This window comes from Drosophila santomea, chromosome 3R (assembly GCF_016746245.2).
Source record: "Drosophila santomea strain STO CAGO 1482 chromosome 3R, Prin_Dsan_1.1, whole genome shotgun sequence".
Classification (NCBI taxonomy): Eukaryota; Metazoa; Arthropoda; class Insecta; order Diptera; family Drosophilidae; genus Drosophila; species Drosophila santomea.
Window position 1 is genome coordinate 26480836 of NC_053019.2, and position 22224 is coordinate 26503059.

Here is a 22224-nt window from a genome sequence, read left to right on the forward strand (position 1 = left end):
GTGTGACCCTTTCAGGGTGACCATCACGGTTATGCGATAGTACTTTAAAATACGGTCACCATAAGTTGGCAACACTGGCCCCGGTCTGAAATAAGCCAATTTGTATTTTAGCCTATTTATCTGTGTTAAAAGCCAGTCGGGGATTAACAGGTGATTCATTCAGCATGCCCACCATTGGAGTTAAACGCGATCTGCTCTTCGAGGCGCTCGGCAAGACGTACAGTGAGTTTGCAGAGTCCACGTGTAATCACGTTTTCATCGCTTGGAGCTCCCTAATGTTTACCCCTTTCCCGTAGCCGATGATGAGTTCCAGGAGCTGTGCTTCGCCTTCGGACTGGAGCTGGACGAAGTGGTAGGTGCGGTCCATTAATAAAAAATACACACATATTGAAACGCCCTGAAATAATGCCCACAGACCACGGAGAAGCAGATGCTGACCAAGGAACAGGGCGATGTGGCAGCGGCGGCCAATGCCAGCGAGGAGATCATCTACAGAATCGACATACCCGCCAACCGGTACGATCTGCTCTGCTTGGAGGGTCTGGTCACGGGTCTGCTGGTGTTCCTGGGAAAGTGAGTTCGCCACATCGCGTTCTTATCAATGAAATCATACAAAAACTCTGCCCTTTTTAGACTCAAGCCTCCCAAGTTCCAGTTTGTGGAGCCGGCCAAGAGGCAGGTGCTGAAGATTGACCCGTCGACGGCGCAGATCCGTCCGTACGCTGTGGCCGCTGTACTTCGGAACGTGACCTTTACGCAGGCCTCCTACAACAGCTTCATCGATCTGCAGGACAAGCTGCACCAGAACATCTGCCGCAAGCGTACGCTGGTGGCCATTGGAACCCACGATCTGGACACCCTGCAGGGACCCTTCAGTTACGAGGCTCTGGCGCCGGAACAAATCAAGTTCAAGCCACTTAATCAAACCAAGGAGATGACTGGCAGCGAGCTCATGGACTTCTATGCCACGCATGCGCAGCTGAAGCAATATCTGCCCATTATTCGGGAATCACCGGTTTATCCAGTGATCTACGATGCCAACCGTGTGGTGCTTTCGCTGCCGCCCATAATCAACGGTGACCATTCCAAGATCTCGCTAAAGACCAAGAACGTGTTCATCGAGTGCACGGCCACGGATAGAACGAAGGCAAAGGTGGTGCTGGACACCATTGTGTGCCTCTTCTCCGAGCACTGCGCCCAGAAGTTCACCGTGGAGCCGTGCGATGTGGTGCAGCCCGATGGCAGTGTGATCTCCTACCCGGAACTGGAGGTGCGCGAGGAGCGGATATCGGTAAAGCGCGCCAATGCCTATATTGGCATCGATGAGCCGGCGGAAAAGCTCGCAGATATGCTGACGCGCATGTATCTGGAGGCCAAGGTCGATGGCGACTCGCTGGTGGTTAAGATCCCACCCACGCGGCACGACGTGATCCATGCGTGCGACATCTACGAGGACGTGGCCATTGCCTATGGCTACAACAACATCAAGAAGTCCCTGCCTGCATTCATGCAAATAGCCAAGCAATTCCCACTGAACAAACTGACCGAACAACTCCGCGAACAGGTGGCCCAGGCTGGTTTCACCGAGGCGCTGACATTTACGCTCTGCTCTCGCGATGATATTGGACGCAAGCTCAACAAGAACATCGACGCCCTGCCGGCCGTGCACATCGGTAATCCCAAGACGCTGGAGTTCCAAGTAGTGCGCACGACACTATTGCCCGGTCTGCTCAAGACTCTGGTGGCGAACCGCAAGATGCCGCTGCCCCTGAAGCTCTTCGAGATCAGCGACGTGGTGGTTGCCGATGAGAGCACGGAAGTTGGTGCCCGCAATGAGCGAAGGGTGTGTGCCGTAAACTGCAACAAGACCGCTGGCTTCGAGGTGGTTCACGGCCTGCTGGATCGCGTGATGCAACTGCTCTCTGTGCCCTGGAAAACGGCCAGTGGGACCAAGGGATATTACCTTCAAGCTGCCGAGGGTAAGCTGCCGAAAAGTTCTTTTGATCTTTATTTAGTAACCCAAATTCCATTTGATTGCAGATCCCAGCTATTTCCCTGGTCGGTGTGCTAATGTGATGTACGATGGGGTTGTCATCGGCAAGATTGGTGTCTTGCATCCCACAGTGCTGCAGGCCTTCGAGCTAACCACGCCCTGCTCGGCGGTGGAGTTCACCATTGAGCCTTTCGTCTAAAAGATTGATGCTATTTACGAATGTTTAACATTGTCTAAAAGTTCACAAATAAACGATCACAAATAAATTAAATAAAAGCAATATCCCAATCCATTTTAAAACCAAACAATTTGTTGTAATTTTTTATTTATGCTGTTTAATGTTCTCTTTTATATTTTCCTTCAATACAATAATAATAATTATAAGAGTAATAATAATCCGTAGTATACTCATATAGTATGTGTGTATTTAATATATGTAGTTTTTTTGTTTTTCTTGTTTGCATTTTTTTGTTTCCATACTTTTCATATTTGAAGTATATTTATATTAATTTTTAAATTAATAAATCTATGTGAATTTAATTTCTTTCGCTTGAAAAAAATTCTATATTTATTCAGTATGCTTTTGTATTTTTCTTTTTTTATTCCCCATCGTTTTGCTTGCGGTTCAATCAAGGATGCATCATCTCATAACGGCTGTATGTCCTCAGATATTCGGTTGTATCTTCTTTGTTAGTCAACAAAATCGAATAAAGTTCCTGTCGGGCATATAGGTGTTTGTTTAGGTTTAGGTGTAGGTATGTGTGTGTATATGTGGTAAATATATATCTCGCAATTTGTTGTATCAAATAACTTAAACAAACATCTCCACATATTCTTATTACGCATTTACTCATTATTTGCTTGCAGCTAAAACATTGAAAAATAGAAAAAAAGTAGTTTCATGCTTCACTTATATTATCATTTATTTCGTATTTTCATATTCATCATCGTATTTATCATCGATAAAGTATATCTTGCAATTGGGGTTTTTGTGTTTTTCTGTGTGGGATTATGCGTGGATTGCTCTTTAAACGGTTCTCTAAGCATTTATGTATATATCATCTCAAGCAACGTTTACGTGTTTTCGTTCTCCTCTAGAATTTTACAAAGCAATTGCATGACGACCGCCACCACTCACACCTTTAACTTGTGTGTTCCGGATCCGGATCCGGGTCTTCGGATTTCATGCCCACTGGTGGTGTGATCCCGGATCAGGCAGGATGGGGTTTTGGGTTGATCAAGTGTTTTTACATATCTTCTTCGTTTGTTTAGTTTTCGCTCGCGTTCATCAGGGATCGAAATAAAAGTTTGTGTATCTCATATATGCTATTCGCTAGTATATATTTTAGATAGGTATATATTTTATGTACGTCTATGAGCAGTGTCGGAAAAGCATCAAAGATGGCAAGCAAGCGCCGCTTCGTCGTCTCGTCTCGTCTCGTCATCTTCATTATCTTCATCATCGTATCATATATCGTTTAGTTCTCGTAAATGGAATATTAAAACGTTACTCGACCATTAAGTTATTGATGTTTTACTTAGTTATTTAAGCAATTTCAATTTCTACTAACTACATTTTTCGGGTTATCGACCAAGGGTTTCAATCACTTCCGACCAGAAGAACACCAAGCTCTGCAGCAGCTCCGTCTCGGATGTTTGGTTCGGATTGTGGTTTTGGTATCTTTGAGTTTGGGAGTAGTTAATGGTATGTATACGTTGTAAAGTTGAATTAAGTAATTATCTGTCGATTGTGGTTTTTCGTTTCGTACTTTTTGCGATTCATAGCGTATGCATATGCGTTTTCATAGCTTTGTTCTAGTTTCCGGTTTCGTTAGCTTCTTGTTGTTTAGTGCGGTTTGGTTTTTATCGGGGACAAAACAGGGGGATAGAGAATAGTGCGCGCCTAGAATTTACAGTTTCGACATTCATTTGTTGCCTTTATTAATGTTATTAAATATATATATATATAGATGTATTTATGTATAAGTGTTGTAATAAAAGTTTGTGTGTACTTTAACTTTAGCTGGCGCTAAACATTTCACTTTAATGTTTCATTCATAAGACTGACTTCTATCTTAACGTAAATGTATTTGTGTATGTATGGGTGTGGGTGTGTGTGTTTGTTGTGTGCGGGGGAGGGGGTTAGTGCATGTATATGTTGTGTGTAAAGAAGATTAACTTTTCGCTTCGTTTTCCCTCTAGCTAAACACACAAAAAGCTACCACTAACTTCATGCTTCTTCAAAAATATCAATACATTTAAAAATAAATAATATATATTGGTCCCAGTTGCCTGGGCACCAGTTTCGAACATGTTTTCTTCTAGCATTTAGCTTTTTATCATTTTTGCATTTCTTTTGCGTTTTTATATGTTTCTGGTTAAATTTCAAGTTTTGCCTGCGAAGTTAAATAATTACCCAAATTCAAAAGTTTTTAAATTGATAAACTAAAGAACAAAGCCATGTTGCAATTTTCCATCATGCTGTTAATTGGTATCCACAAAAGTTGGCAGGCGGCAGTTAGAAGATTTAGGATTGGGGAGAAGAAGCCGAGAATCCGAATAGAAAACGTAGAAATTCAACAAATATTATTTCACTTTGCATTTTCAAATCAGTGAGATGCTTATGGTGTTACGGCTGCTACTGATGTTGACATTTCTGCTGGGTGCTGGTAATTTTTGTGTAGGAGTTCTCTCAGCCATAGCTGCTCGATTCAGGCATCGAAGAGATCCTCCTGCTGAGTTTCGCTGGCACATCAATTGGACCAGTTGGTGGTATAGTTGGTCCAGGGCATCTGTATAATACGGAAAACATTGCGTTAGATAAACCTAATATCTACTGTTCAAAATAGCAAGTGTTAACTCACGTGTTTGTCGTGGTGATCCCACACCTCCATCTTGTCCGGCATGTGTGCGGAGATGTCAACCGCTCCAGGAGCGCCCACAAAATGCTGGTAGCCATAGGAGGGCATCAAGTTGACGTGCTGTTGCTGCTGCTGGCTCATATTTGGAGGTGCCTGCATGTTGTGGTAATCCATGGGCATCTGAATATATTTGGAATAGTAAATTGAATAAAGCTAATATTGCAAAGCCATTTCATCAATTGTATCTTACATTCATTGGCTCATGCTGCTGCTGCTGCGGATAGGGTCCATTGTTGTAGGCCCTGTACTGCTGCTGCTGCGGCTGCTGCTTCAGCCAGTTGAGCGGTTGTTGCTGCTGCTGCGACTGCGGCGGAGGAGGCGGCTGCTGCAAGCCCGGAGGCTGAGCCTTTGGCTCATGTGCCCAGGGGGGCAACACACTGGCTAGAGCATCTTCCATGCTGAGTGTCGAGGCTCCCACGTTAAAGTTGTTGTACTTCCATGATGCGGCTCGCTCGGTACCAATGGGGCGCGGCATCTTGCGAATGTCGTCGTGATTGGGCGACATTGCCGATGGTGAGCCCATGCCCGCCATTCCGCCGGCTCCATTCTCCAGGTGCAGCATGTCGCGACCGCTGTAAGAAGGATACTCTAGAGCGCCGCCATACCAACGCTGTGCAGCAGCTCCTCCCGGCTGTCTGGCACCCGCTCCAGGTGGTTGTCTGCCTTGATTTCCTCCAAACATATTCGACTGCGTTCCACCCTGCGGCGGTGGCTGTGGTGGCTTGGTGTTGCCTTGCGGGTAGATGACACGCTGATTCAGGCGCAGTAAGTTATTACCATCCACGATGTACGATGAGGCCGTGGGATCCATGGGATAGTTCAGCTGCTGCTGTTGCTGCTGCTGTGAGGCTCCCACCATCCGTTGCAAGTTTTGCAATGTCTGCAGATTCTGCAAATTCTGCTGCTGGCGATCGATCATCGCCGAGGCGGCGGCAGCAGCTGCGGCCTGGGCAGCCACCGAATTGTTACCGCTTACTGGGTTGGAACCAATCGCTCCGAATGTGGGCGGTACTCCAGCCTCCGGCGCAGAAATCGGCATGGGCACATGGCGCTGGATGGGAACTGTGGCCGTGGGCGGTTTAATAACGCCTGGTGAATGGGCCGGAGCCGTCTCACCCAATCCTTGCGTTCCATTGATGGAGGGCTGGCCCACTGCGGGATTTCCTCCCTCCCCCACCATTGGTGATCTGGCTGGCGCTGTTGCAGGCCCACCCGGTTGTCCACTGGTTATGATGTTGAGAGCCTGTTGGCTAGATTGTGGTTGCTGTTGCTGCTGGATCACATTACCCACTGGAGGCGAGGTTGAGTGATTCGACGAGGCCTTGGAACTGCCCACGGGCGAGCTGAGGATGTTGCGATTGTATCCTGGTGCCTTGGAAGCATCCGCTTGCGGCAGACCATCGCCCACAGCTCCAGCTCCACCGCCGATGCCTGGATCGCCCAACTTTCCCCACTGCGACTGCTGGTAGTCACTGAACAGGGAATATGCGCTAGACAACTTCGCCGCCAGCTGGGCACTGAAGCTATCGCTGGTGGTGTTTGCTGCACTGGCGGCCATCAGATCGTTCAGCAGGTTTGTGTTGATCACGAGATTTTGCTGGGACGTCTGTGGTTGCTGTTGCTGGGTTGGCTGCTGTGGCTGCTGCTGAGGCGCTTGTTGTGGCTGCTGCTGCTGTTGTTGTTGCGGCTGCTGTTGTTGTGGCGGCTGTGGGCCAGGAACTGGTGCTGATTGGGGTAGTTGCTGTTGTTGCTGCTGCTGCTGCGGTTGCTGCTGTGGCTGGGCTTGGATGGGAGATCCAACTCGCTTACTGGGCGGTGCAATGGGAGCAATGGGTTTCACATTGCTGTTGGTGGCGGCTGCTGCTCCTGCTGCCGCGGCTGCATTCACAGCGGCCACATCCGCTACATTGAAGGTGCCAATTGGTCCAGCCAATATGTTGCTGTTGCTACTGTTGCCACTTACACTTCCGAGCTGGGCAACGTTGGAAGCCGCCGCTGCGGCCGACCCTCCTTGGCCAGCAACAGGCTTACCCCGTCCAAATGGTGCCACTACGCCACTGCTGCGTCCACCGGCAGAGCTGATCACCGCAGATGTAGCACCACCCTCAGCCTTTTTGGGTGAGGACTGTGCAATAGCCGCTGCCTTTGCGAAGTTTTGTGCCCCTGGTGCCACAGTCGATGATTTACCCAACGTGGTACTGCTCTTCTGTGCGGCTGGCAGGGATTTGGAAGAGCTTTCTGCCTTGCTTTTGGTCACGCCATTTGAGGAGGCACCTCCAGAGCTGCGACCAGGCTGCTGTTGGCCGAGATAGCTGCCGCCACCCCTGCCGTTCCGGGAACCTGATCCACTCGAGGCCGACACCTTGGTGCTGCTGCCGTTAGATTTGACCGACGCTGACGCTGATGACCGTCCACTTGGGGCCTTCACTGACTGCAGCTGCTGCTGCTGCTTGTGCGCATTACTGTACGCAGCTCCCGCCGGTGTAGTAGAGCTGGCAGACGAGCTGGACGAAGTGGAGGTGGTGGACGCAGCTGAAGAAAAGGTGTACGCATTCACACCGGCAGCGGTGCGATTATCCCACGTTCCAACGGACATTGGGGCGCTTGCCCCGCCACTGGACGCCTGCTTAATACTGCTGTTAATCCTGGGCAGCATTTGCAATATGTCCACATCGGGATCTTTTATCAGTGCCAAAATGAGCATATGTGCCTGTTTTGTAGCATCGGTTAAGCCCTTGATCGTGATGCAACGCTCCGATTGGTTCTTGCCCTGCTTCTCCACCTCGATGTGAGCACCAGTGGTGGCGCGAATAGCGTTAATGTTGCTTCCACCTCGTCCAATCACCCGGGAGATGGCATTTACGGGCACTTGCACCTTCTTGCAGGTCATCTCGGGTACCGAAGACGTTGCGGTAGTGGCGCTTGTGGCCAGAGAGCTAGAGCTGTTGCTGGAACTGTTGCCTAGGTGATGGTGCGGATGGTGCTGCACGCTGGTGGCCGAACTGGTGGCTGTCACAGGCACAGGTGCTCCACTCGCTCCCACCGCTGTGGTCTGCTGGGCGCTGCTCTTGCGGACTACTTCCTTCCAACCATCGACTTCGGTGCGCTTCGCAGGATTCAAACTGGTGGCACTCGCGGCTTGTGACACTGGCTTTGCAATTTCCTTGCGGGTAGTAGTAGTATTGGCGCTACTGGTGTTGGTAGCGGTGCTGCTGTTTATGTTGCTCGCAGACTCGCTGCTCTGCAGTTTGCTGGAGCTACTGGGTTGCTGCTTTGCTGGCAGTGCAACCTCCTTGGGCGCAAGGTTCTCCTTCTCACGCTTATTGCTGCTGCTGGACGAGCTGTTCTTCTCCTCCTTCTTCTTGAGAGAGGGTTCCTCCTTTTTCACATCGAGCTGCCGCTTGAGAGGGGCAGCCTGTTGTGCTGCAGGAGGTTGCTTTACAACTTCGACTGCGGGTTGCTTTTTCACAGAGATGCCCTTGAGGACGGTGTTCGATGTGACGACTGGAGGAGTTGGTGTTGGAACTGGTTCCACCGATACCACCACCTTGTTTTTCGGCTGCTTCTTGTTTTTCTTGCCCTGGTTGTTGTTGGACACGGAATTGGCTGCCGCCTCCGCAGCCTGAGCGGATTGACTGCAACCCAAGCGCACACCTTTGGTGTCACCGCTGGAGCACGAGCCCTGATCGATGCCAGAGTCTCCCTCCTCGCGGGCGGCGGCCGGCGCTGCCTCCTCGTCTTCATCGTCCTTGTCGGAATCATCATCCTTGTCACTGGCGTCATCGTCATCGCCTTGCATATCGTCTCCGCCAGCACCATTACCCTGTTGTTGACGGCGCTTCTCCTCTTTCTTCTCCATCTTCTTCTTCTTCTTGCGCTCACGACGACGGGCGGCGGCAGCTTTGCGACTCTCCTCGCGAGTCCGCTCCAGATCCAGCTCCTCCAATAGGATCGAAGCATTCTTATTGGCCTTGACGGCCTGGGCCTCTTTGGCGCTACGCAGGATCTTCATGCAGTCAAAGCACTTGTCTATCAGCTCCTTGTCACTTATGGTACCAATGAAGCGAATCATCTCCTGGTCAGAGGGAAACTGCGACACATACTGCACCATCCACTTCACAATCTTGGTGTGCCCCTTGCGGAAGGCAGCCATCAGGCAGGAAACGCGTCGATTATCCTGTGAGTCAATGTCTGCGTTGTGATCGTACAGGAGCTCCACCACACTGAGGTGGCCACCATGGGCAGCTAGCCAGAGTGGAGAGTTACCTTTCTTATTTTTCACCTCTACGCTGGCATTACGAGATAGAAGGAGCTCCACGAACTTTTGATGACCCTTGTCGGCGGCAATTGTTAAAGCAGTGTCCCTGGACGTCGGCACTGGAGCAGCATTCACGTCCGCACCCTTGTCCAGCAGAACGCGACCGACCTCTATGTAACCGCCTGAAGCGGCTTCCATAAGCGGTGTCAGACCCGTCTTAGCTCGATGCTCCACATTGGCGCGTCGGTCGAGCAGCAGACTTACGACCTCATGTCTGCCCTGGAAGCAAGCCAAAGTCAGGGCCGTATTGCGATTCGTTTCGATCTGGGCATTTATGTCGGATCCCTGATCCAAAAGCAACTTAACGGCCGGCGTATGACCATTCATGGCGGCTAGCATAAGCGGTGAAATGCCCAACTTGCTGCCCGTTCGCGAGTTGATCTCTGCTCCGTGACTAAGCAACAGTTTAATGATGTTCACATAGCCCCCACTGGCTGCCAAGCTCAGTGGAGTGTAGTCAGATACATTGCGGTGCTCTTTGTTGGCGCCAACGCTAAGCAAAAGTTCCACCACCTCGTATCGGCCGCCCGAACAAGCCAGCGACAACGGAGTATCCTTGGTACGCTCTGATTGAGCCTCCAGCTCAGCGCTGTGCTTGAGCAGAATGTCTACGACTTTGTCGTGGCCAGCGGTGGCGGCTAGGATAAGCGGTGTGAATCCCTTCTTATCGCGGTGCTCGATGTTTGCTCCCCGATTGATCAGCAGTTCCACCAGTTCTTCATGACCGCCGGCACAAGCCAAGGTTAGCGCCGTATCGTGGTTGGATTCCGTCTCTGAATCTATCTCGATAGTCTTGTCCACACTCACGGCGGTCGCAACGGCTAGCTGGTTCTGCAGTTGGGCTTGTTGCTGGGCTGTTGCGACCTGCGGCTGTTGATGCTGGTTCGTGTTCACTGCGGGGAAAATTAAGTTTAATAAATTAAATTTGATGAAATAAAACATATAAATTGGAGCATATAAGATTCTAATTACGAACGGGATAACCCACCTTGACTGCCGGCTGGTGTCTGGCGCACCACGCAACGACGATCCTTGCGCGACTGCTTGTCAATGGCCTTTTTGGCAATGCCGCCGGGCATCGACTTGGTGGCGCTCACACCGCTGCTGGGCGTGGGAGTAGGCGTGCCCATCGGCCAAATGGAGAGCTCGTTTTGTTGCATTTGCTGTTGCTGGGAGGCCTGAAGAGCGAATTGTGTATATCCAACAGCAGGCTGCGGCACTACAACAGAAGCAGGATGCGTCTGCGTGGCCACCTAGAAAATTATGTTTAGCGCATAAGAGATCACTGGATTCTTTTCAGTTTAATTAACATACCTGATGCTGGACACAGGTGGGTGGACACGGCGGCGGATGCAGGTTAAAGTGCTTTTGCTTAAGAGGAAGTGCCTGAACACCCACAACAGGAGCTCCAGCCGGCATCTGGCCGCTTCGCTGAAGCAACAGCTCTTGAGCCACCTGCTCTAACTCACTCTGGGTGGGCGGACGCTGACCGCCAGTTCGATGCTGAAAGAGATGCGCCTGCTCAGCGTGTAACTGCTGCTGTTGCTGTTCGGTAAGAGGCTCTCCAACGGCCTGTTGCTGCTGCGCCTGATGCTGAGTCATGTTTGGTGGCAACTGGAAGAGCAACTGCACTGGCGGAGCATTCTTGTCGCCGCTCTCCACGTTGTAAACGAAGTTGGTTGCAGGCTGCTGCTGATGCTGGGCAGCCACAGCTTTAATGATGCGCGCGTTGGAGTACTGCTGAAGCTGCTGCTTCAGTTCTGGATCGTTTTCCAGGGCAAGCTGTTGGTGTTGCTGAAAATCGGCTGCATTTGGCAATGCTTGGTGGTGAAGCTGCTGCTGCTGTTCATCCGTAAAGGGCAGTAAGGAGAGGTGAGGAGAAGGTGTTTGCTGGTGTTGCTAAAAAGAAAAGTAAATTGTGTTTTAACAATCCGAAATCTGCAGCAAGGAAAAATGTAACCCACCTGCAGGTGCATTTCCTCAGCATCGAGTAGTCGCTGCTCCAGTTGGATGTTTTGTTGCATGGGATAGTCGAGGAGGACAAGATTTGCCTGTCGCTGCGCATCCTGTGGAACATCGCCTGGGTTAATGAGACCCGGCGACCTTACGACGCCCACCAACTGCTCCTGACCAGTCCACTTGGCGGTAGATTGCGCCCAGTTGCCAGCAAATCGACCCTTGCACATCTGATTGAGGCTAAACTCGGCCAGCTCGGGATAGTTCAGGCTACTTGCCAATTCCTAATTCAAAGAGTTAATATATGGTTATTATATGCAACTAATGCTTAACACAACAAATCAAATAACTTGCCTGGAATATGTCCTCCATTTCGCCATCATTGGCAAAGTGCTCCAAACCCGAATACAGCTCACTTGCGCTAGCACTGCCATCATCTTCTGCAAACAGGAATTGTGGTAATCAAATTAGAATCTAAACATCACAAATATCCGTTGCTGATCTTACCGCACTGCTGGTCTCCCTCTCCATGCTGCTGCTTCTGGTGGACTGCAGCCGCTTTGGCGTGCGCAGCTGCAGCGGAGGCTGCTGCCAACTGCTGCTGGAGTACGCTGTTCAGAGCTGCGTTGCTGCTGGCCGCTGCTTTGAGATTGCTTATTTGGGGCAGGACATGAACCAGCTCCGAGTTGGTAAGTTCTGGCGGGAAGTCGCACAGTGTCTGCGAGGTCAGGATTAGGTTCTCTAACCGAGTGGCCATTTTGCGCTGTTTCAATGGCAACGAACTGGCACCGCTTTTGGAATTGTTATTATTGTTGCCAGTTCCTTGGTCGCTGTCAGGCTCGTCCAAGAAGAACTCGTCATCGTCCGCATCATCCTCTTCATCCTCGCCATCTCCACCGCCTTCGTCCTCGTCGATGTAGTCTACCTCACCATCGTTGTCCACCTCCGCATCTTCGTCATCATAGTTCAGCTTATCGATCTCGCCGCTGTTCGTATCCTGCTCTTCATCGTCATCATCCTCCTCCTCGTCATCCTCCTCTTCCTCCACAATTATGCCATCTTCCCTCAGAGCGGCTGCCAATTCAATTGGCTCTGGCGGCAGGGTGTTTTCTTCGCCATCTGCCCCAGCTCCACCCTCTGCTTCATCCTCGCATTCGCTCTCAAGTCCCGAACTAATCTCATCCTGATCCTTATTAACCGCAGCCACTGCAGCAGCTGCTGCTGCGGCCGAGCAGAGCGTGGCCAAGTTCTTCATCTCGGCGCGAGGCTCCGATCCGAGACGATCTGCTTCGGTCGGTGAGGACATGGTAGTCTCCTCCATTTCTGGCGGAGTCTCAGTGGGCGACTTTGGCTGATCACCGAAGAAATTGTGCACTCCCACCATATGCCAGCCGTCCTTGAAGAAGTTCAACTGGGGTGTTTTAAGAGCCAGGTCTTTTCTGGCCCTTGACCCATTTACCGCCGTCTCCAACATGCCACGGAAATCCTCCATGGCCGTCTTGCGCTGCAGAGCTACATCCATGGACTGCTGTTGCAGCTGCTGATCAACATAGTTGCCGCTGCCAGTGGGCGAGGGGAGTGGAGAAGCCGGAGAAATAGAGTAGGCCATGTTCGCGGATGATGCCGCTGCTGCGGCTGCAGCCGCTGCATTGTCCAGTCCAGCAACGCGCTGGTGATGCAGTTGAAGTTGCTGCTGAAGCTGGAGATGTGGATGCTGCAAGTGCTGCAAATGCTGCATATAAAAAAGAGTTTTGTTATTTGGATGAATAAAATAGGCTAGTGCTAGCAAAATGTACCAGGTTGTTGTAGATGGAGACCATTGGGTTCTGCTGCAAATTCGGCAACACTTGCTGGGCGTGCTGGGCAGCCGCTGCTGCTGCCGCCGCCGCCGCTGCTGCAGCTGCTGCTGCTGCTGCCGCTTGCTTCCGGTTGTTTTTGTTGGTGGCCTTCACCTTGGGCCTGTCGCTGATAGCAGTGCTCTGCAGTACTTCCGAGGAATGGGTTATTGCTCCGCTGGAGTTTCGCTGTAAGTAACATGGCAGTTGGTATAGAGATTGTTCTACAAATAGGACAATTGGACTTACCGCTGGGATCTGGGCGCAGGCACTATTGTCCAGTGCTGTCGGTACGGGCTGATTGTTGTCGGCTCCTGATTGTAAAGATGAATACATAGAATAAGATAACCTTTTAAGAAACATTATGCTTCGTTTTAGCTTACCTTTAAGGGCTAGCTCGTTTGGGTCACTGCTGCTGCTCTCCGGCGGCAGTTCACCCTTCTTCAGCTCCGGCATAAAGCCGCGTCGGCGCTGCAAGCGTGGATCCTCTCCAGCACATGCAAACTGTGGGGTCTTCCCATCCTCACCCAAAGGCTGCGTGCGCACCTGCTCACTATGCTGTTGCTGTTCCAGTGGGCAGTCTATAAACTCCACTACTTCGCCGGTTTTCAACGCCCGATGACGGTTGGGAAGCATGGCCTTCAACTTGGGCTGACCTGGCTGAAGTTGCTGCTGTTGTTGCATTACAGGCTGCTGGCAAACGGTGTGAAAGAGTACAGGTGGTGCGGGCGGTGCCTTTTGCGGCGGCTGCAGAGAATTAATGTGCTCCATGTCCAGGTCGAAGTGCTTACATGGCACTAACTGGTGGTGCTGGCCGGCTGCAGGTGGCTGCTGTTGTTGTTGCTGCTGCTGATCAAAACCCGGCTGCAAATGGAACAATCTCGACTTGGCAATAAGGCCCTCCTGCTGCTGAGCGCCAAGAGTAGTCAGGTCGATTCCTCCGACTTCTCCATACTCCTCCATACCAGTCTCACTGCCCGTGGTGCTGGTTCCGGCTCCCGCACTCATTCCCGCCGTAGCCGAAAGTTGCAGTTCACCGGCATCCAAAAAGTCACCAGTTCCCATTGCCACAATGTTGGAGGATCCGTTGCCGGCACTGCTGAACTGTTGCTGGTGGAAATGTTGCTGGTTGGTTGCACGTGCCGCCTCGGACAACTCATGCAATCCAGGGGGAGCGTTCAGCTGCTGCAACTGATGCTGAAGCTGTTGCTTCATGATCTTTTGACGCATCTGATTTTGACCAGGCTGGGTGGTGGTGGTTGGTGCTGCCTGGTTAACATTCGCAGCCGCTGCCAGTTCCGTGGGCGAAATGTTCGGGTAACGGAAAAGCAGCTCGACCACACGAGTGTGTCCACCCTTGGAGGCTTCGATTAACATGGTGCTGTTGTCCTTCAGCTTGTGGAACGGGTCGGCGTTGTTTTTCAATAGCAGCTCCACCACAGACTGATGACCCCCGGCACAGGCTAACGACAGGGCAGTGTGGTCATTACTGGTGGTCTGTTTGTTGACATTGGCGCCCTTTTGAATGAGGAACTTGACGGTGCACAGGTGTCCGGCACGGCAGGCTTTCATTAGTGGCGTTCGCCCGCCCTCGGACTCGTGCTCCAGTTCAGCTCCATACGATAGCAGTACACCAGCCGCATCCGTGTGTCCGTTCTCGCAGGCATGCGTCAAGGCAGTATCGCCCGTCTGGGTCTCTGCATGAACATTGGCCTTCTTCTTCAGCAGGAAGCTTACCAGATCGGTGTGTCCCTCTTGCGAGGCTTCCATAAGCGGTGTGGAGGCACCAAGCTCAAGATTAGCTCCCTCCTTGATCAGGAATGCGGCCACCTCCATGAAGCCACCGCAGCAAGCCAGCGTCAAAGCTGTCTCCTGGGTCTCCTCGGTGGTGGCATTGATGTTTGCACCCTTGCTGAGCAACAGGGCCACCATCTCTTCGTGTCCCTCGCGAGCGGCCTCCATGAGCGGTGTGTAGCCCTCGTCGTTCACCTCCTCGATGTTGGCTCCCCTCTCTATCAAGAGTGTAGCCAACTCCACGTGACCGCCACAGGCGGCCAACGTTAGCGGTGACTCGAAAGAATCCGTGGGCATGTTCACCTGGGCACCGGAGTCTAGCAGCAGGCGAGCCACCTCCACATGACCGTCCATTGAAGCCTCCATTAGGGCAGTGTGCATTTCGTCGGTTTTGTGCTCCTGATCTGCACCTGCCTGGAGCAGGAATCGCACCATGTCCAGGTGACCCTTGTAGCAGGCTAGTGTGAGAGCGCTCTCCTTGAACTCGTTTGAGTGGGTGTTGATGCCGGCTCCATGTTCAAGCAGCACCTAAATGGTTACAAGGATAACAAGCAATTAGCTAAGCAAAAGTTAAAAACAAATACATTACTGCCGAATGCATCAGATAAGATCAAACTAAATCACAGAGCTTGGCATCTTGCCTACACCAATCAGTAACGCGATTCAGGTCGCAGGTGTGCCAACACTCTCAAATCTCGGATTATAATCATTTGTATTGTATTGTATGTATATTGATTGCACGGTATATACTGGTATCACTTACCTTGGCTACTTCCACATGGCCGGCGGAAGCCGCTTCCATCAAGGGCGTGTGTCCGTTCTCGTTCTGCTCCTCGACGTTGGCGCCGTGCTTGAGCAGCACCTTCACCACGTCCACCTGACCACCGGCGCAGGCAAACATGAGCGGGGTGTTGCCGGTGGCGCAGTGGGCGTTCACATCGGCGTTGTGGTTGAGCAGCAGTTTGACGATGTCCAGATGACCGGCGGATGCAGCTTCCATTAGGGGCGTCGAGTCCTTTTGCCCTTTGTCCTCCACCTGGGCGGCAGACATGGCCAGCAGAACCTACGACAGACGAAGATTAGATTAGTGACATTCGGTCTTGAATTGTCTTGCGGAATTGTTTTGTTTGCTGCTAACTAATTCGCTATTTATCGATAAACCAGCTGATAAACAGTTCAGTGGCGGCGTTGCCACGCCGACAAATAGCCCGTGAAATTAGTTGGCACGTGAAAAAAACAAAGTGTTTTTTATTTTTTACTAGTTTTGGACAGAATCTAGTTAAATTGGAAAAAGTTTCGGAGAGATTTTAACGCAACATACCTGGGCCAATTCGTAGTAGCCAGCAGAGCAGGCCATCGAGAGCAGGGACTCGCCATCATCCGTGGAGGCGGCGGCATCATTCAGGTTCACGTTGCCCTTGCAGAGCAGTCGCTTCACCGTATTGACATCGTTATCCGTGCAGGCGGCCACAAGGGATCTGGAGAAACCACTGCTGCAGCAAAATAGGGGATAGATTGCGAGTAAATATACAATGCATTCCCGGGAACAAGACGTCAACACTCACTTCTTATCGCGGGGACTGTTGGCGCAGCGCATCTTCGTTAGCGCCTGCTTGGTCTCGTCGATGGCGTGGGTGGCGTGGCGCAGGACAGGAGCCTTCTCGTTGGCCGCGGCCTCGAGTAGGGCGGAGATGTTGCTGGAACGCTTGTTGTTGGCATCCAGCAGGAAGGAACTCACTTCGGGCGCGTCCTCTTCCTCGTCCTCATCGTCGATCTCCTCGTCGTCCGCGTCGTTGTCCTGTAGCACATCTGGTTATTGGGATAGGCAAGAAATTACTATAACGTGAAGCAAGCTACAGAACTTAATAAACTTACCTATCTCCTCTTCGTCCTCCTCCTCGTCGCCTTCGGATTCATCAGATTCCTCCGACTCCTCCTCCGTTTCGTCCTCATCCTCGCGCACCTCGCCCTCATGCGGACAGCTATCCGGATCCGACTCGGGAATATCGTCCTGTAAGGGAGAATAATACATTTTGATTCGTTAGATTCTGGCTGCTGTCAAGTCGAACTGATTTCTACTAACAAACTCGAAACTTTTACTGGGGGTGAGTAGAGTAGTAAAAAGTTGCCTACGAATAAATACGAGTAAATTTAGCTGGAAGTTACAAATTAGAGAAGCTATTTAATAGTTGATCAGTAGAGCCCATTCTTGTTGTCTAAGGCCAGCAACAAAGTGGTGTGGTTTAGGTGTGGTTTTAATCATGTGTGCGAGGAGGAAGCGGAGTAATTGGGTTATAGAACGATCAATTATTTTGCATAAATTAATGTTTTAGTAAAACTGGTGGTTTTGAAGATTGAGGTACTTTCGTTTGCCTTCAGTTAATGGATTATGTTGGGTTTCTTTTTTGTTTTAATTTTTGGGATGCGGATCGGGAAACGGGTAACGGGTTTATAACGCGAAACTGAAACTTACCAGGAGATCTGGCCTTAAACACAAGAATGCCAATAGGATCTACAAATAAAGAGAAACGAAAGAAACGTGTACATAAATAATAAAAATTAACGCAAGCAGAGAGAGTAGAGTTGAAGATTTTAAGGAAAAGTTGAACTACATCTATTGTAGAGGTTACAGCGAGTTTACATGGACGAATGAATGCAGCAGATAGTCCACGCTGTATCGGAATCTTCGTATCATAGCTTTGGTCAAGTTTTTCAAAAACGTGCTAGAAGTTGAGCGGTAAACCATTGCTGCCTTGTCCATTTGTTCTTCTCAGATGCGTTGGAATTCGTTTACAACGGAAATTTAAAGATATATACTTTTTTTTTAAAAACTAATTCAACATTGACAAACTTCAAATATGACAAGGACTACATGGCGAGCATGAAAAGTTTTTGAATATTCCTACAAAACAAATGACGTTTAAACAGAGTTGCCAATGCGGCGAAAAAGCGCAGGCAGGGCAGGTTGGCCAAAAATGTAATTATCGATAACAGAGTAGAACGAGAAGAAGACGTAGAGTGAAAACTAGCAAGAAACAGGACAATGCATTTAATGCCTAGTTACTTCTACTCACATTGGTTTCCCAAATGTTCGCCGAGATATATAATGAGAAAACCTTTTTTGACCCTGATTTTTACCACATTATCAAGTTTTTTTATTGGGAAATTTGAAGAGCCGCATGAGTCAGAGAGTGCAGTTCGCACATCGATTTAAATATGGCACGCACACACTCTCACCCTCTGCATAAATGTGTATGTGTGTGTGTGCTCACGCCCACGCCTTTAATAATTGAACCAAAAATTAAAATAGGGGAGAAGACATTGCTGAAAAATATTGCCGAAATACATTTTCAACACGAGGCCAAGTGCTGTCTGCTTAACCTTTGATGAATGAACAGAGGAACAAAAAGAACATAACCAAGCTGAGGAGCAGTGAGAAACGGCAGCGGAATGAAAAGAAAAGCAAAGAGAACCTACAACAAAAATTCATCATGAACGAGTTCAACAGCAGCCGTTCGTTTGTTCTCGTTGCTGGGCATTGGTATGCGTGTTGGACCGTGTGTGTGTGTTCGTAAATTTGTGAAAAAGAAAATCAACCATAAAATTTTTGCACGCTACCGCAGAAAATAATCAGCAAATTGTCTCTCTTTCTTGACCAAAAAAGTAAGAAACCCAAAGTTCATTACACTCAAAGTGCGTTATGATTATTATAGCTCTTATTTATTATTGTTTTTTTTTAAGTGTTTCACATACGTTTCACTGCTGCAACAACAAAAACAACAGCAGCTAAAAAGCAGATGCCGCGCTGGCGTTGCCAGATCGCTAGCGGACATCTTTGTCACGCTGCCCAAAAGAGAATTCGCGAAAGCAGTCGAACAAAAATTATGTACATGTGTAAGCAGCGAGGAAATTAAACTACAAATTTGCGTGGGAGAGGCGGGGGGTCAATTGCAAGATCCCACCGATGCAATGACCTTTGATTTTAATTGAGTAGTTGCAGCATAAAAGCTTTTACGTTTTTTTTCGTCTTTCAGCTTGCATTTAGCATTTCGCAAATGTGCTTGTGTGCTAGACAAAGAAATACAGACATTTACGCATACTATGGCAAGCCAGCGAGCAGTCGAACAGCTGATAAATCATCATTCACCCACACTAACAAGCGAATAGGGCTAGCACACACACACACATGTTCACTCAAACAACAGCCTTCCGGTGTGTATGAGAGAAAGAGAGCGCTGCTGCCCTCACGCTGCAACAACAATTGCGTGTAGCACAAATATGTGCGATCTATGCGATTCGAGGTATTTCCCCACGTAAAAGCGAATATAATGCGAATCTGTGGAGCGGCAAGCGTGTATTTACTTTGAATTATAAATACTTGTTCAGCTACGATAATAAAACACTCGGTTATTCTGATAAGCTGTGCCAGTTAAGTGATAACACAACGCCTTTAATCATCTGTCTTAGCCCAATTGCTGCACTATTAATCAAGATCTGTATACTTTTATTTTCTATAACATGTGATTGTAGAAGAATAAGATTTCTGCAATTGCAATGCTGCTTAGCACTATCCTCATTTCTAGACTATTTGATTTTTGGAAATGAATAAATCTAGTTTTATCCACTGAGTTCATTCTACTCTTCTGTAACTCTAAGCAACAAAAGATACTTCCGAGTAATAGATGGGCTTATAGAGATGAGTTAAGTATGTGTTTATGACTAAGGCCGAGCAATAACTAGTTCTACTTCTAGAGGCTTCGAGTTACAAACTTGAGAAGAGTTCCAAATTGCAGTAGAGTACAATACTCTTCAAGAGGAATTAGAGCTGGAAGTTGGACTAGTGTGGCTTGGGAGAGAACACTACGTAATGGCTTCAATGCATGCGCGATGACACCTGGCCCACTTACCTCTGAAACGGACTCCTCCTCCGATTCGGAAAGGTCTGTGGTGACGGGCTGGGGATAGAACTCGGTGTCGGTGTCCGTATCCGGCGTAATGATGTTCTGCAGCGCCGAGGAAATGGCATTCACGATGCCCGCCGACGAGGATAGCGAGGAGGCGGTTGACGACATGGACGAGGTGGCGGAGCGATTGGAGGCGGAGGCCGAGGCAGCGGCAGCCGCATCCTTTAGCTTTTGCTTAAGCAGGACAGCGGCATTGGCCACATCTACGGCGGGATTAAGGGCCATTCTGGCCCCGCCTCCCGCTCCACCAGATGATGATCCTCCTGCACCTGATCCACCGGTAGCAGCGCCAGCGTTGCTATCGGCGGCAGCTGCGGCGGCGCCCATCAGCAGAGTGGTTGCGGCGAATTTCAAATGCGCCGAATCCTTGCTGGTCAAGTTGGGGGTATTACCGGAAACGGGCTGCTGCTGCTGTTGTTGTTGCTGCTGCAAGGCCACCTGTCGCTTCAGGGCGGCCACTGCTGCTCGGGTCTTCTTCGAGGACGAGGAGCTACTACTGGGGGCAGGAGCAGTTGCGATTGCTGCTGTTGCCGCAGCAGTTGCAGTTGCATTTGCAGGAGCGTTGGTTGCAGGCAGTGCTGGGCTGGGCGCCGAGGCCACGGCGGAACGGAACTTGGCGGCACTTCCAGCTCCGGTATTGGCTACCGATGCGGGATTGGCTATTACCGTGGTGCCGCTACCGGCACCGCCACCGCTGCCACTCCCACCGCCTCCGCTGCTGCTGTTCGTTGTTGTTGTGGTGGTTGTGCTGCTGGTGGCCGTGGGCGGTGTGGGCGTGGCCGAGGCCTGTCTGCTACTGGTTCCAGACATCTTGGCAGTGTTATTGGTGTTGTTGTTGTTGTTAACTTTCAATCGACTATTGCTGGGTAATGGTGTTGGTGTGTTGGTTAAAACGCCTGATGACTCCGTCGTCAGTGGCTCATTCTTGGCCGACAGGATCTTCCGCCCGCTGTTCTTCAGACTATCATTCGCCAGCAGAGCGGCGGCTATCGATTGTCTGGCGGCAGCGATACGGGGTAAATTATGATTCAACTGTCTGTTGGGCTTTTGATTGTTGTTATTATTATTATTGGAGCCAGAGCCAAAGCCTGCGTTATTCTTGCTGGTTGCTGGTGCTTTCGGTTGATTGGTTGTGGTTTGTTGGTTAAAATACGCCGTGGAGCGCACATTCAAGTCATCGCATTCATGGTTTTTCGCATCATTATTCATTTTACTCTCTCGCTGGAGGTTCTGTGTTGTTGGGGTTATTCTTTTTGATTTACTTTCAATTCGCGCGTCCTTTCGGTCATCAAAAGAGGTAAAGGTATAGAAATTAAAATTTGTTTTGTTTGGGTAAACAGAGAGGTCAGGTCCCAAGTAAATGTCACTCTAAGTGAATTTAACAACTTTGTTGATGTGTTTTTCAAGGGAGGGGGCACGTCGGCGGCGGCGGCACAAAAACACATCAACAAAAATAGGTTCTTCGGTTATATTGATTTTTGGATATTGTGAGGAATCGGTTTATATATATGCGATGGGCAAAAGAAACTAACACACACATTCGCACACACACACAAACACACACGCACGCACATGAGCCAGCGGGGTGGCAACGCTGCGCATTCTTTCACTTTGCCTTTGCACACTCGTTCGTCGTACATCTTTCGTTCGCATTTAATTCTCCCATTCCATTCCATTTCCCCTGTCCACTGATTCACATTTTTACACCGAAAATGGTTCAGGTGTAAAGCGAAACAAAAAAAATCACACTAAATCACTCAATTTCCCCACGTTTCGTATCGCCAATTTCGTTTATTCACGGATACAAGACCAATCGATGCGCAATTAGGACTCGGGGCAACGTGCTTCACTATTTATATAATCGTAGAGGGGAGACGCCGCCGAAACGACCAATCAAAGGTTGCACTTTGCAAGTTTACAAACATTCTAAAACTTGCAATTGCAGTACTTTATTTATAAAACTTTTCGCAGCAGTTTCGACTTCGCCCGAACGAACGAAGAAAAAATCACTTTTCGACTTTGGCGTATGCGTTTCTCGCTTGGTCGATAGCCTCATCTCTCTCCCGCACACGCGATGCCCCGACGCGGCCAGTCGGACCGCTATTACCGTCCCGCTCACACGCGCAGACGAAGGCAGAAAATAGCTGAGCGACTGAGGGAAAATTTTTTTTGCCACTATTCCGATGTCGATTTTCACCAATTAACTGATGTTTGCAGTACAAAAAACTAGCACAATGCATGCCCCACACGATCGCCAACAATTTGGTGATATTTGCGCGTATTACCGTTTAAAATTTCTAGCAAATTAATCAATTTTTCAGCAGTGTTAAATTCTCTGTCTATCGTCAGAGTTTCGGATCGCCATATTATTCCCGGATATTGAAAGAAAAGGTAGGACCGTACTGTGTCTTGCGATATGAACTCACATCGATATTTCTCCCTT

The 22224-nt window shown here is 49.6% G+C and overlaps 2 protein-coding genes across 7 annotated transcripts; one reads left to right on the forward strand and one right to left on the reverse strand.

Moving 5' to 3' along the window:
- Positions 1-44: 44 nt before the first annotated feature.
- On the forward strand, positions 45-2298 carry LOC120451657 (phenylalanine--tRNA ligase beta subunit). The gene is made up of 5 exons (XM_039635532.2): positions 45-222; positions 297-352; positions 416-573; positions 634-1979; positions 2041-2298. Exons 1-5 carry the CDS (start codon positions 165-167, stop codon positions 2190-2192), a joined length of 1770 nt encoding a protein of 589 aa, XP_039491466.1. The 5' UTR covers positions 45-164; the 3' UTR covers positions 2193-2298.
- LOC120451652 (ankyrin repeat and KH domain-containing protein mask) lies at positions 2282-22172 on the reverse strand. 6 transcript variants are annotated; one of them, XM_039635522.2, is made up of 18 exons: positions 22067-22172; positions 19725-21059; positions 17291-17329; positions 16693-16828; positions 16383-16626; positions 16139-16307; positions 15581-15880; positions 13407-15345; positions 13273-13337; positions 12985-13212; positions 11696-12920; positions 11543-11628; positions 11197-11472; positions 10547-11131; positions 10221-10485; positions 5105-10125; positions 4858-5034; positions 2282-4785 (listed from the first exon to the last, which is right to left on the reverse strand). In XM_039635522.2, exons 2-18 carry the CDS (start codon positions 20988-20990, stop codon positions 4747-4749), a joined length of 12060 nt encoding a protein of 4019 aa, XP_039491456.1. In that variant the 5' UTR covers positions 20991-21059; positions 22067-22172; the 3' UTR covers positions 2282-4746. The 6 variants fall into 6 exon arrangements, with proteins under 6 accessions (XP_039491456.1, XP_039491455.1, XP_039491457.1 ...); XM_039635521.2 differs by having other exon boundaries at positions 16139-16310; XM_039635523.2 differs by lacking the exon at positions 17291-17329 and having other exon boundaries at positions 16139-16310.
- Between the last annotated feature and the right edge of the window lie 52 nt (positions 22173-22224).

Coding starts and splice junctions, on each gene's coding strand:
- LOC120451652 (XM_039635521.2), bottom strand. CDS start 20,990: ATGAATAATGATGCGAAAAACCATGAATGCGATGACTTGAATGTGCGC. Junction 16,627..16,692: donor GGAGGACGAAGAGGAGATAG/GTAAGTTTATTA, acceptor CCCAATAACCAG/ATGTGCTACAGGACAACGAC. Junction 5,035..5,104: donor AGCAGCATGAGCCAATGAAT/GTAAGATACAAT, acceptor AAATATATTCAG/ATGCCCATGGATTACCACAA.
- LOC120451657 (XM_039635532.2), top strand. CDS start 165: ATGCCCACCATTGGAGTTAAACGCGATCTGCTCTTCGAGGCGCTCGGC. Junction 223..296: donor GGCGCTCGGCAAGACGTACA/GTGAGTTTGCAG, acceptor CCTTTCCCGTAG/CCGATGATGAGTTCCAGGAG. Junction 353..415: donor GACTGGAGCTGGACGAAGTG/GTAGGTGCGGTC, acceptor TAATGCCCACAG/ACCACGGAGAAGCAGATGCT.